Source organism: Capra hircus, chromosome 26, assembly GCF_001704415.2.
Source record: "Capra hircus breed San Clemente chromosome 26, ASM170441v1, whole genome shotgun sequence".
NCBI lineage: Eukaryota > Metazoa > Chordata > Mammalia > Artiodactyla > Bovidae > Capra > Capra hircus.
The window spans coordinates 30,595,471-30,608,349 of record NC_030833.1 but is presented as its reverse complement, the minus strand read 5'-3'; the positions used below and the strand labels follow the sequence as shown (position 1 = coordinate 30,608,349).

The following is a 12,879-nucleotide window of genomic DNA, read 5'->3' as shown; positions in this document are numbered from 1 at the left end:
TTCTGGCTGTGTCCTCACATGGCCCAGCAAGACATCTTTCCCATGTCTCTTCTTATAAAAGTACTAATTCATAAACAGAGTATCACCCTTTACAACTTAATTACCTTTCAAAGGTCCCACCTCCAAACACCATCACATGGGGCATTAGAACTTCAACATGACTTTTAGGGGGACATATTCAGCCCATGGCAGATGGAAGACAGAAAAATGGATAGGCGATAATAGGAAAAAAAGATGAAAGGCACTAATTCCAAAGAAATATGGTTAGGAAAATAAGTAAAATGTCATTCTGAGTTATAGAGGAATGGGCATTTAGGGGGGTGAGCAATGAATTAACAATAAACTAACTTTAAATGCTTACACAAAGACAACAGACCAGAGGAAAGGTGAGAAGCTGGCCCAGCTTGCTGAGATGTTCCTGGAGGGCTGTGGTTGAGGTTAAAATCCAGCTATCACTTAGGTCACTGATGCTGAAGACATAATTCAATCTTGAGTTTTCTGATACACCTGTATCAGCACTGTGCTCTCTGTCCATCACAGGAACTTACAGTCTACTCAGAGAGAGAAACATATATTGACTCCAAAAGGCTGGGTGAAGTAGTGCACCCCAACAAACAGCACTGCAAATCACTGTTCCAAGTGCATACACAGATCTTGCTCAACCTACTGACAAGCTCCATAAGGACATGTCAACAAGTTGGCACAATATGTAATTTCCCATCATTACATGCTACGTCCTGTCATGGACACTCTAGCCTAACTTTTGTGTCCTTGTTTTCTCCCCCACTACTCATTTACCTGCCTTTCACACTCATCCTTTCGTTTGTGCCACTCATATGTGCCAAGCACTGTGCACGGTATTAGCAACAGATATTATCCCAGGAAGAGCGTGGCCACAGTCTCTGCACCCAGAGAGCTAAACATCTGTGAGAACAGGTAATGCGAGGTTATGTGGTTAAAAACAGGGCAATGCGGGGTCTGACCTGAGCAGGCAGTTCCAGGAGCTCTCTCTGAAGAAGTGAAGACGCTATAGGAGTTAACAAGGTTAGCGCTATAGGGAGAAAAAGTAGACCAGGTGGATGGAATAATACATGCAAAGAGACAGAAGCTACAAGCACCTGGGCTGGAGAGCTCAGTGAGAGCAAATCCCAAAGAACCTTGCATGAAAACATCGGGGACTTAATCCCAAGGCAAGGAGAAGCCACAGTATCTCATTCACAAAATTCCTCCCCCACAGAGAGAGGAAGAAATCACTTATATCTAAATCACTTCATTCTAAGACTTACCAAAAGCCTACAGGATAATCAATTTGGATTCAATTTCCCTGGTTTGTAGCCACAGATGTGGGACAGCATGGGGTGGATCCCATAAAGTTATGATGCAGTTTGTCTTTCCTCCACCTTCAGGATAATGCCCCTCCCCTCCTTAGCTCTTGGGCCGTCCCTGAGGGGCATGATGTGCCATCCTCCCCCACCCCTCCTCTGCTGCTGGCTGCATCTCACAAAGAATCGGAACATCCCTTGTTAAATTCCATGAGTCAGCAAAGAATGGAAACCCTGCTTTCAAAATTCTTACATGAGGTTTCTGGGAAGAGTGTAAGAAGAGAGTCTACAGTAAGATAAACTAATAAATAAACTGGCCCCTGAGCTGAAACAGGCAGGACAGCTTGCGGAGCAAGATAAGCAACAGAGAAGAATGGAGACACATGGGAAAAACACGAATCACTGATAGTAAAATAATTTTATTTAGTGTCTTTTTTTAAAAAGGTAGCATTTCACATAAAAATTTAGACTTCAAGATTACCAAAAGGAACATCCCTGAAGGGAGGACAGACTGAGAGCTCCAGTGAGCACAGGGAAGCACACTCCACGACGAGTTTAAACAAAAGTCCTTTCTCGAAAACTTCACAGTGCTACTTCCCTGTTCCTCAACTTTGCCACCAGGGCTTGTGACTTGTAAGAAAACCCACATCCACCACTTTGGGGCAACAGCTTTTAGCTCACAGGAATAGGAAACATCTCTAGGAATGAAAGCACAAAGGTCAATGATCCAGACTTCCCACAGCAATCATTATTTATACGCAGCAACATATGACAGTTTATTATATAGTTCCAAAGACCTTTTAAAGAGGGCTAGAGAACACAAAACTCATTCATAAAGAGAATGTATATAATTAGATGAGCAAAAACAAAAATCCTTTCCATATTACGAATGCCTTTACAGGATAAGGCCTAGGGAAAAGACCCTGAATCTGGATTCCTTTCCCACATTAAGTGTTTGGCACAACCCACAGGCTGTCGTGAGACTGATAGTTAGCTTAAAGGTTTCTGGAAGTGGTCCCATGAATTTTCTGTCTGGCTTGAATGTAGCGTACATAAAAGGTGTCTTAAAACTGCATAAACTCCGGCCTAATTACAGGGCACACTGATTCAGGAAACTTAATCTTAAGGTAAAAAAGGTCCAGATGAAACAGATCTCCCATAGCCACAGGCTAACTCTTACCAGCATCCCATGGAAATTTAAATCCACTGGCTGCCCAGGAAGTCACTGGAATAATCCTGATCTCCTAGGTGAGGTAAAAGCTGGGGAACAACTTCGATTTTAGCATCTCTGGGCCAGGAGGGACGGAGACAAAGATGACCAAGGATGCTTTCTAGGTTACTCCTTGTTCCACCCTATGTGGAGTCCTAAACAACTTCAGAAGGAGAATCTGTGGGCTAGTAACCATGGCAGCCCCAGGATTTGACCTTTAGGCAGAGGTACTGGGGCAAATGAAAGCACCCCAAATCCAGTTTTAAAAATAAAAACTTCCTGCAGTTATGATACAATACTGTGCAGTGAACAGCTAGGAACTGGATACTGCTCCTATTTCTTTTTAAAGTCTTTGTTCCACTCTTGGTCAGAGCTGAGAGGTGACATATAAGGAGTTGTCTGTGGCTAAAAACCAGGCACCTTGTCACATATGGCCTGAGACAGTGACACAGACATCCATCACCTAATGGAGGAGAATGCATATCTCCCAGAGCTTTGGTTCAAAGCAAAGGTTTCATCTCACCCCAAACTTCAAACCAAGCTCTATCTCTGAGCTTACTAAAGCAATAAACTAATGATTAGGAATCTCTCTGAAGAATCTCTGATTGGGTGGCATGGTGCACGACCCAGCAGGCCACCATCTTGACTACAGGAAATCAAACAGGTGAGAATCTTATCAAGTAAATGGTTGCTCAAGCAGAAGATCATTTCCTGAAGAACTTCTGTGGACTAGATGCTAATCACAGGGATGAATGCCAGGACTGGACCCCAGAGAGAGAGCCTGGGTCCCGAAGCAATCAGTCTTCATTACACTTACCACATTACGGCCATCTTCTCTCTGGCCTCCAATCTCTTGAATGGCTGAACACACATTCCCCCAGGGACCAATGTAAACATTATTCAATACATTTCAGCTTAGTAAAACACAGCTTATCATATATCTAGTGTTTAACATTCCAGTGCAGGCAGTGTCTTAGCATCAGACTTTCTCTCATTCATGAGTACCAGTTTAGAAAGGAACACACTCAGGATAGTTGATAAAACTGCAGCTGAAAAGACCATCTGGGTGCAGACAGCTAGTTCTATCCTGCAATCAGCTGATAAATCAGGACGACCGCAGGAGAGGCAGAGCAGACAGAGCATGAGTTCTCTGTAAGTCTGAAGAGTTGTATAACCATTGTTCCCACTTAACCCCTTGGGCCAGATCTTGATACTGGAGAACATTTCTGTCTGTTGCATCAACCTGTATTCTCCTTGTTTTGGATGGGGCTCTCTCCAGAGGGTTCAAGAGCCTCCTTAGAGGGGAGAGAACCTTTTGTTTCAGTCCTAACATCTGAATATTTCCAAGCACAAGAGGAGTCCACGAACATGCTAGGGATGCTGTTGCCAAAGTAGATCTTACTGTTAGAAGCAATGGCCTGGTACCTTTTGAGCTCCAGATATTCCGGGGTCAGTTTGTGCTGTGAGAGGCAAACAAGAGCACAGGCATCAGGACACTTTGGTGCAATATTCCTCTCTCTCTTTCCTAACACAGAGTTTCCCGATTGCTCTCCTGAATATCATTCCTCAACTATGAATCATTACCAATGACCCTTTCTCATTTTGAAGTGTGGCTATCACATCAACAGCATTTTTCACAATGACATAAACTACTGCCCCTTTCAGCCTAAGGCTGACCTCAACGACAAAGTCTTGATACTTGTGTCTGGCCAGCTCTTCCCAAGACAGATTTGGATCACTGGTTTGGAAACTGAAATTTCTCATCTTGCCTTCATCTTGACCAAATTCTATTCTGTTTCTATAGAGCTGCAACCTCCAATATATTAAGTTTATTTCTAAATTTATATGGATTTCAAAGTACTAACAACTCTGTTCTGACAACCTATCATATCTTAAAATTTCTTCTGAACAGAGACTATGTTGTTCCTTTCTAAAGAGAAAAAGTTGAAGCCCTGTCTACACTTTAAATCTTGATTCTAACCCTTCAAACTGCATCGTACACTTTAGCAACCCCCTTCTCAGCTTTTTCTCTGTTCCACTCTACTGTATAATTAATACTTTCTAGACCTTGGTCATATTCTTTCCTTTTGAGACTACTAGCGGTTCCAGTTGACTTTTAATTAAATAAATCCTACTAACAGGTCTGTCCTCTCTAGATATAAACTCACCCCAGTGTCTATACAAACACTGTTTAACCCATATATCACCCAACCTCCTTTCTCAAGATACACATATGAAATTTCTCATGACTATAGCATTTTTTAAATCCAACAAACAAGCATTACTCAATTAGGGGGATTTGGGGGTGTGGGTGTGGGTGTGTGTGTGTGTGCGCGCGCGCACTCTGTGTATTGTTAAAATAATTGGTGAGCAAAACTGATAGTTTAGTAGGAAAGGGCCAGCAAAGCAAAATATACCATAATGTATAAGACAAGTCTTCAACAATGAAAAAGCATCTCACCCCAAAATGCTAAGAATTTGTCTGATTAGAAACGCTGCTTCGAACAAGCTCAGCATTTACCCCCCAGGGCTACCTTATCTGAGGGCAATTTTAAATGAACTTTACTCTTCTCCTGTCACTCTTGTCATTTCAGGAGAAGACCTTTAACTTTCCTGATTACTGAGCTCTTATTCAGCAGTACAAATGAATGAATTTATGGCACTTAACCTGGGTTTATATATCTGCTTGCCTTTTTCCTAGTTCCTCACTTTTATAAGGAACCATACAAAGTTCTCTTCTCATAGAATGTGCATTATATGCTTTTGGAAGTGAATGGCTGATTCTAGAGGCTGTGGTAGTAACCATCCTTTCTTGACACTGGATAAAATCACCTCTATCATGTTAGAACTCTCCACAAGGGAAAGGAAATACCCAAACTCTATTACTAGGACAGTGGCACAGAGAGCCAGTCACCTTGTTTGAGGTGGCGTATTTGTGTGCGGCATAATACTCAGCATCTGCTTTCGCCTTCTCTCGGGCCAGAAATGCAGCATCTAGTAAGCAAAACAGTCAGGGTGTTTAAAACAAAGCAAAGATGCAACCCATTTCCTCAGCTCTGGGCGAGAGTTCAGACTCTACCTGAAGCATAAACCCATTTATCCACTGCCTGATATTACAATCATTTACTTTACTTCTAAGGCATGTAACAGTGTTAGCAGTTTTCAAATCCCAGTCCCCAGACAGCTCCTTCTCAAAGGTGGGATACTTTTGACAATGTCAAGTTAAATAACTCAGTTCACCTGAACCCACTTCATTTTCAACTTGAAGCTGTTCCTTCTTTCCACCACCCCTCATCACTCAAAGCCTCATACCCCACCCAGGCTCTAGGCGTTAACTAAATAAGTTCAGACATGAGCACCTGGCTCTATTTATTGCACTGTCTCCATCCCCTTCAAACTGGATCCAGAATCAGTTAATGCAGAATGATAGGAAGCAGCATCATATAAGCAAAAGAGGCTGAATATTTTACCTTTAAGACTGTGAACTAAGAACATCGATTTCTCACTATGTGTAATCAAGAGTTTGGAAGATAAAAACTGGGGCTTCTTTTTTTCCCAACTAATTGTCTGGTTATTTTTTTGGTTGACAAGCCAAAGAAAAGAAACTGGTGGTATATTCTTTAAAACTGATTACTTTACCTGAGAACAAATAAATCCTAATTTAACAATGGAAAATAAAAGGTTGAGTTTACCATAGTTACAAACCAAAGAACTAAATATGCAATGGCAATTTAAAAAATATTTGTCTAGACTATTAAACTAGCTACTTCCTCCAGACCAGATTATTCTCTCTATGGCCCACCCGTCATAACCCAGACCCAGTCCCTGAGACAGCGAAGCAGTTCAGGATGGTCAGTTTCTTTTCTCCCTGTGGTACCTTCAATTTCAGAAATGCGCTTTTCGGTTTCTTTCTCCATCACCTTCTGCTGAAACCGAATTTTTGCCACTTGTGCAATCTTCTCTGCTTCTATAATTATATACAAAACAAGACACCTTCAAAAACATTTCTCTAGTTCCAGAGCTACTTAGAAAACAGCAGCACATAGCTTACATTTAATTATATAACACTTTATAGCCTAAATGTTTCACTGTTTTATCTATCCAAACTATAAACAACTCATCAGAAAAAAGGAAATTTATTTCCTACTTCACTGTTTTATTTGGACAGTGTTTGTTTTGTGGGAAGGAGGAATACAAAACGTAACAGTTTCAGTCCTTCATGGGATTAAATGGCAGTGATCCACAAGTTAATGGGGAAAACAAGATACTTCATGAAAGTACTCAAAACAAAAACAGAGCAACACAAGTGTATGGCAACACAGGACATTTATATATTGTGGCAGGAGAAAGAACGAATGTGGAAGATAAGCCAAGGAAGGTCATCTAGAAGAAATCTTAAAAGAAAATAATACAGAGAACTTAAGAGGACCTGGCAGAAAGTGTAAATGAAAACAAGAAGAAACGAATTAGCAAGTCACAGTGCAGAGGTGATAAAAGAGCCAGCTGACAAGAGAAGATAACACAAAGACTACAGAGAGGGCTAAGAGACCCCTGTTTTGAGTGAAAGGCTAAGGACTTTAGCTTTAATATATACTCAAGATCAACTGTTAAGTAACTATCAGGGAAATGATGTCATGAAGAGTTACCAGAGAAGTATTCTGACTGCTACAGACCTAAAGAGAAAAAGCAGGGTAATTCATCTGAGCATGTGAAAATGTGCTGGCAGTGAACAAGGTAGCTGCAGCAGGCAATTATAGGCAGGGAAAACAACACAGCCTTAGGAACTCTCTGGTCTAACTAAAGGATCCAGAACCAGGGAAGAAAGACTCTAATTTTACACTTTCAACATAACCACTACAATTCTTGAAGAACATTCTCAATTCTCCTTTTCAGTCAAAGAAGTTGAGTATTTTAACATATCTTCTCTTTGGCCTCTGGAGGAAGCGCATAATGGAAAGAACACTTCCAAGTGGTTTCTTCTTTCCAAAAGGCAGGATCCTTTACGAACTACTTCAAGGCATACTTCCCTATATCCCCAACAGCATAAACTCAATCTATCATCATACCATCCTAAAAACAGACTATGTTCAGCTGGGCCAAAAATTTAGCAATAAGCAGAAACTCAATAAAATTCAAATAAAAGGTGAGGAATCTACAGCCTGCAGCCAGAACCCAGAGAATGGTGTCTTAACATGGGGAAATGATGCAGTAATTCCAATTCACACTGTTCTCTGACATGTGGGCATGAACCAACAAACAGCATGACCAGACCCCTAGTTAAGAAAACTGGTGGATCAGGCTAATGAGAAACCCTTCAGCTATCAACATCTTAAAATGCAAGATAAAACAGAACAAAATTGTTTCCTAATGTGTAACTGAGATCTTCAAGAGACACAAGGAAAGGGAGCGCTGACAGCCCGTATGAGCGCAGCCCTGGGAGTGGATATTAGACAAGCAAGAGGGCGGGCCTTGGGTTACTGCCCATGCAGGGCTGGGAGATGACGTCTTGAGATGGTAAAACTAAAATCCCCATATAAAACCCAAGACCTTCTAAAGGGCTCCAACTCCAGTGAAACTAAAACACTCTACCTTCCGTCCCAGTGACGTATCACAGTGAAATTAGAGACAACCCCAAGATAGAAAATTCTTAAAAGTAAAGCAAGGAGAAGAGGCCAAACAAAACCAAAATATTACTGCCAACGTTACATAGAAAAGGAAGCTGAGTTGGGCTTAGAACTATAGGTTAAATTACCATTCAAGAATGAAGTTAAAATTATTTCAGACCACAGAAGACTGAGTAAGTTTTCCATTTCTCAGCCTTCACTGAAAAAAAGCTAGCAGAAAAAAAGAAATGAATTGCCAGAAGCAATGGAGAGGAAAAAAATTACATAATACATTTAAATAAAAATAAAATATTTTACTGTAAGAATCGATGATAATAATTAATGGGGGAATGAAAACAACACAAACTAAAATATCAGGCAACAATAATATGTAAAATTGGAAGACAGTGATAGAGCTAAAGCATCCTAAGGTATTATTCAAGAAGAGTATGAAAAGAATGATTAAATCTAGAGTCTCTCAAGTCAGGTCTGCTTGTAGCATTTTACGGGCAATGCCTAGTTATACATTCAAGAAATAGAACATAAAACTTCCAATCAAGTCAAAGGAGGAAAAGAATAAAGAAAAGATAATCAATTCAATATCAGTCAAAAAAGGGGGGGAAAGAAGCATGGTAAATGGCACAAAATTAAATGATAAAACAAGTCCAAATATAGCAGTAACCACAATAAATATAAAAAGACTAAACTCACCAGTTAAAAGACAGATTCTCACATTGGATAAGATAACAAAATCCAGCTATATGCTGTTTACAAGAGACACACCTAAAACATAATGACATAGAAAAGTTGAAAGTAAAAGGATGTGAAAATATACATCAAGAAAATAACTAACCAAGAAAAATCTGTCATATTATCATCAGACAAAATAGACCTTAAGCCAACAAGCATGGCTGGTTATAAAGGAGGGTTATTACATAACAGCGCCAATTCTCCAGAGATGTAATAATGCAGTTCTGAAACTGAACACTTTTAAAGATATAGCCCTAGGTTACATAAAGAAAAAATTACAAGTCAACAAATGCATGGTCATAGTGGGAGATTTTAACACACCATCTCAGTAACTGATAGCTCAAGAGGACAAAAGCTAGAAGAGCACACAAGATGTGAACAATGCAGTTCATAATCCTGACATGATGCGTATACAGAGAAACCTGCACCCAACAAACGGCGAACAGACATTCAGTCTCTTCGAGCACACACAGAACATCTACCAAAAAGGGACCATGTACTTGATAGTCCACAAAACAAACTTCAACAAATACTTAGGAATCCATATAACAGGTCATGTTTTCTGATTACAATGCAGAAATCAACAATAAAAAAAGTAGCCTCCGGAGAATTCACTCAATTAGAAATTGAAAATATACTATTAATAATTCATGAGTCAAAGCAGAAATAATGGAAATTAAAAACAAAACAAAAACCAAACACAAATAAATTAAATTATATTCAAAACTGGTGAGATGTACCTAAAAGCAGAACTTGGAAGAAAATGTCTAATTTTACACTTTTCCATTAGAAAAGATTAAAACCTAAAGAATTAAGTCACTCAAGAAATTAGAAAAGAACCAATAAGTAAACTCTAGGTAGAAAATTTTAAAAATAAGTGTAAAATAATAATTTAAAAGAAAGTAACAAAAGAATCAACCAAATCAACATCTAGTTCTCTGAAAAGATAAAAAAAACCAATCTCTGATCCAGCAAAACAGAAGGCACAAATAAACAATACCAGGAAATGACAAGGGGCAAACAGACTTAGTAGAGGGTTTATTTTTAAAATATCATGAGAACTTTACAGATTTATGCCCTCAATTTTGAAATAGCAGATAAAAACATAACTACCAAAATTGACTTAAAAAAGAAACAAACACCTTATACAATACAGAAATTAAATCTGCAGATTAAATGCTGCAATAAAAATCAAATGAGCATACAAAAAAGCACAAACTCCACTTTACCAAGATGGTTTTTCTAACTGAGTTCCAGCAAATCTACAAAGAGGAGATAATATATATTTTATACAAAATGCTCAGAACATGGAAAAAAGAATGCCCTCTAACTCATTTTGAGGCTAGTGTAACCAGGATACAACAAACATACAAAAACAAACAACACCCCCCAAAATCCTAAGAATAAGAAAATAAGAAAAAAAAAGCAGCTGACCATTTATGAAAATAAAAGTAAAAAAATAAAAGAAATTAAAGCAAGTCATATAAAATGTATTAGGGTAAATTAACCACCTACTTTATGAGCAAATGAATTTATCCCATGAAGACAAAATAACTTTTAAGAGAAAATCTATTAATATAATCATCATATTAACTGCTTTAAAAAGAAAAACTATATGGTCATCTTAACAGATTTAGAAAAAAACTAAAAGTTTTAGCAGTCATTCATGATAAAAACCCTTGGCAAGCAAGAAACAGAAGGAAACTTCATCAACCGATAAAAGTTAAGTATAGCAAACATCACTGGGACTGTGTTTTTAAAGTTAGAACAAGACAAGAATACCTGTTTACCATCTTTCTTTTCAGCACTATACTGCAAGTCATAGCCTAAAGTAGTTAAGAACTAAAAAGTGCAGAGTACAGCGAAAAAACCAGAACTGTCCTGATCTGAAGACAATATGATTACTTGAGAAATCCAAGAGAATATTACAAACAACAGCATTTTCAGGAAGACTGCTAAATGAAAAAATCAACAGCATACCAACAGAAGTAAAAAGTTAAACAATGTGTCTTGAAAAAAAGAGCCTATCTGTACTAGCAAAGTATTTGAGGAATATATAGAAATAAGTCTCTAACAAAGAGTGTGTAGGAACTATGAAGAGAAGATTATGATACCTTTTTTTGAAAGGTCATTCTTTCATTTTTCATTCTCATAAATGGAGAAATGCAATAGATTTATAAAATTCAATATCATAAATACTATGATTCTCTTCAAACTGATATACCATATACAAGTAATGTGACTACAATAAAAACTCAACAGTATTTTATAGAACTTGAGCTGGTTCTAAAATTTACATGGAGGAATTAGGGCTTAGAATAGTCCAATACAATTTCAGAAATAGGAACAGTTAAGAGGAATAGTGAAGAAACAGACTTGCTCTATCAGATAGCAAGACTTAAAATAAAAGCTATAGTAATTAAAGCAAGGTATTACTGGAAAACGAAAGACAAAGAAATTGAAAGAAAACAGAAACCCAAGCAACAAAACAAATTATATATAGGATCATCTTATATGACAGATGTGGCATTAGAAATAAATAAAGGGAATAAGGAACTACTCAGTAGTCTAAGATAGTTTGCCATTTGGAAAAGGTTAAACGGATTAGATTTGATAGTGCCTGAAGAACTAGGGACAGAGGTTTGTGACATTGTACAGGAGGCAGTGATCAAGACCATCCCTAAGAAAAAGAAATGCAAAAAGGACAAATGGTTGTCTGAGGAGGCCTTACAAATAGCTGAGAAAAGAAGAGAAGTTAAAGGCAAAGGAGAAAATGAAAGATACCCATTTGAATGCAGAGTTCCAAAGAATAGCAGGGAGAGATAAGAAAGTCTTCCTCAGTGATCAATGCAAAGAAATAGAGGAAAACAACAGGATGGGAAAGACTAGAGATCTCTTCAAGAAAATTAGAGATACCAAAGGAACACTTCATGCAAAGATGGGTACAATAAAGGACAGAAATGGTATGGACCTAACAGAAGCAGAAGATATTAAGAAGAGACTATACAAAAGATATACAGAAGAACTATACAAAAAAGATCTTCATGACCCAGATAATCACGATGGTGTGATCACTCACCTAGTCCTAAGTCAAGCGGGCCTTGGGGAAACATCACTACGAACAAAGCTAGCGGAGGTGATGGAATTTCAGTTGAACTATTTCAAATCCTAAAAGATGATGCTGTTAAAGTGTCACACTCAATATGCCAACAAATTTGGAAAACTCAGCAGTGGCCAGAGGACTGGAAAAGGTCAGTTTTCATTCCAATCCCAAAGAAAGGTAATGCCAAAGAATGTTCGAACTACTGCACAATTGCACTCATCTCACATGCTAGCAAAGGAATGCTCAAAATTCTCCAAGTGAGGCTCCAACAGTTCGTGAACCGAGAATTTTCAGATGTTAAAGCTCGATTTTGAAAAGGCAGAGGAACCAGAGATCAAATTGCCAACATCCATTGGATCATCAAAAAAACAAAAGTTTCAGAAAAACATCTACTTCTGCTTTACTGACTATGCTAGAGCCTTTGACTGTGTGGATCACAACCAACTGTGGGAAAAAAGAGACAGAACTACCAGACCACCTACCTGCCTCCTGAGAAATCTGTATGCAGGTCAAGAAGCAACAATTAGAACCGGACATGGAACAAAGGACTGGTTCCAAATTGGGAAAGGAGTACATCAAGGCTGTATATTGTCACCCTGCTTATTTAACTCATATGCAGAGTACATCATGTGAAATGCTGGGCTTGGATGAAGCACAAGCTGGAATCAATATTGCCAGGAGAATTATCAATAACCTCAGATATGCAGATGACACCACCATTATGGCTGAAAGCGAAGAGGAACTGAAGAGCCTCTTGATGAAAGTGAAAGAGGAGAGTGAAAAAGTTGGCTTAAAACTCAACATTCAAAAAACGAAGATCATGGCATCTGGTCCCATCACTTCATGGCAAATAGATGGGAAAACAATGGAAACAGTGACAGACTTTATTTT

At 38.6% G+C, this 12,879-nt stretch overlaps 1 protein-coding gene across 1 annotated transcript in view; it reads right to left on the bottom strand.

Moving 5' to 3' along the window:
- ERLIN1 (ER lipid raft associated 1) overlaps window positions 1,722-12,879 on the bottom strand; it is a 38,304-nt gene continuing 27,146 nt past the window's right edge. The window contains exons 10-12 of the mRNA XM_018041349.1: window positions 6,410-6,499; window positions 5,447-5,526; window positions 1,722-3,992 (exon numbers count right to left, since the gene is read on the bottom strand). Of these exons, the coding sequence (XP_017896838.1) occupies window positions 3,771-3,992; window positions 5,447-5,526; window positions 6,410-6,499 (392 nt within the window). The 3' untranslated portion in view covers window positions 1,722-3,770. The remainder of the gene's footprint in view (window positions 3,993-5,446; window positions 5,527-6,409; window positions 6,500-12,879) is intronic.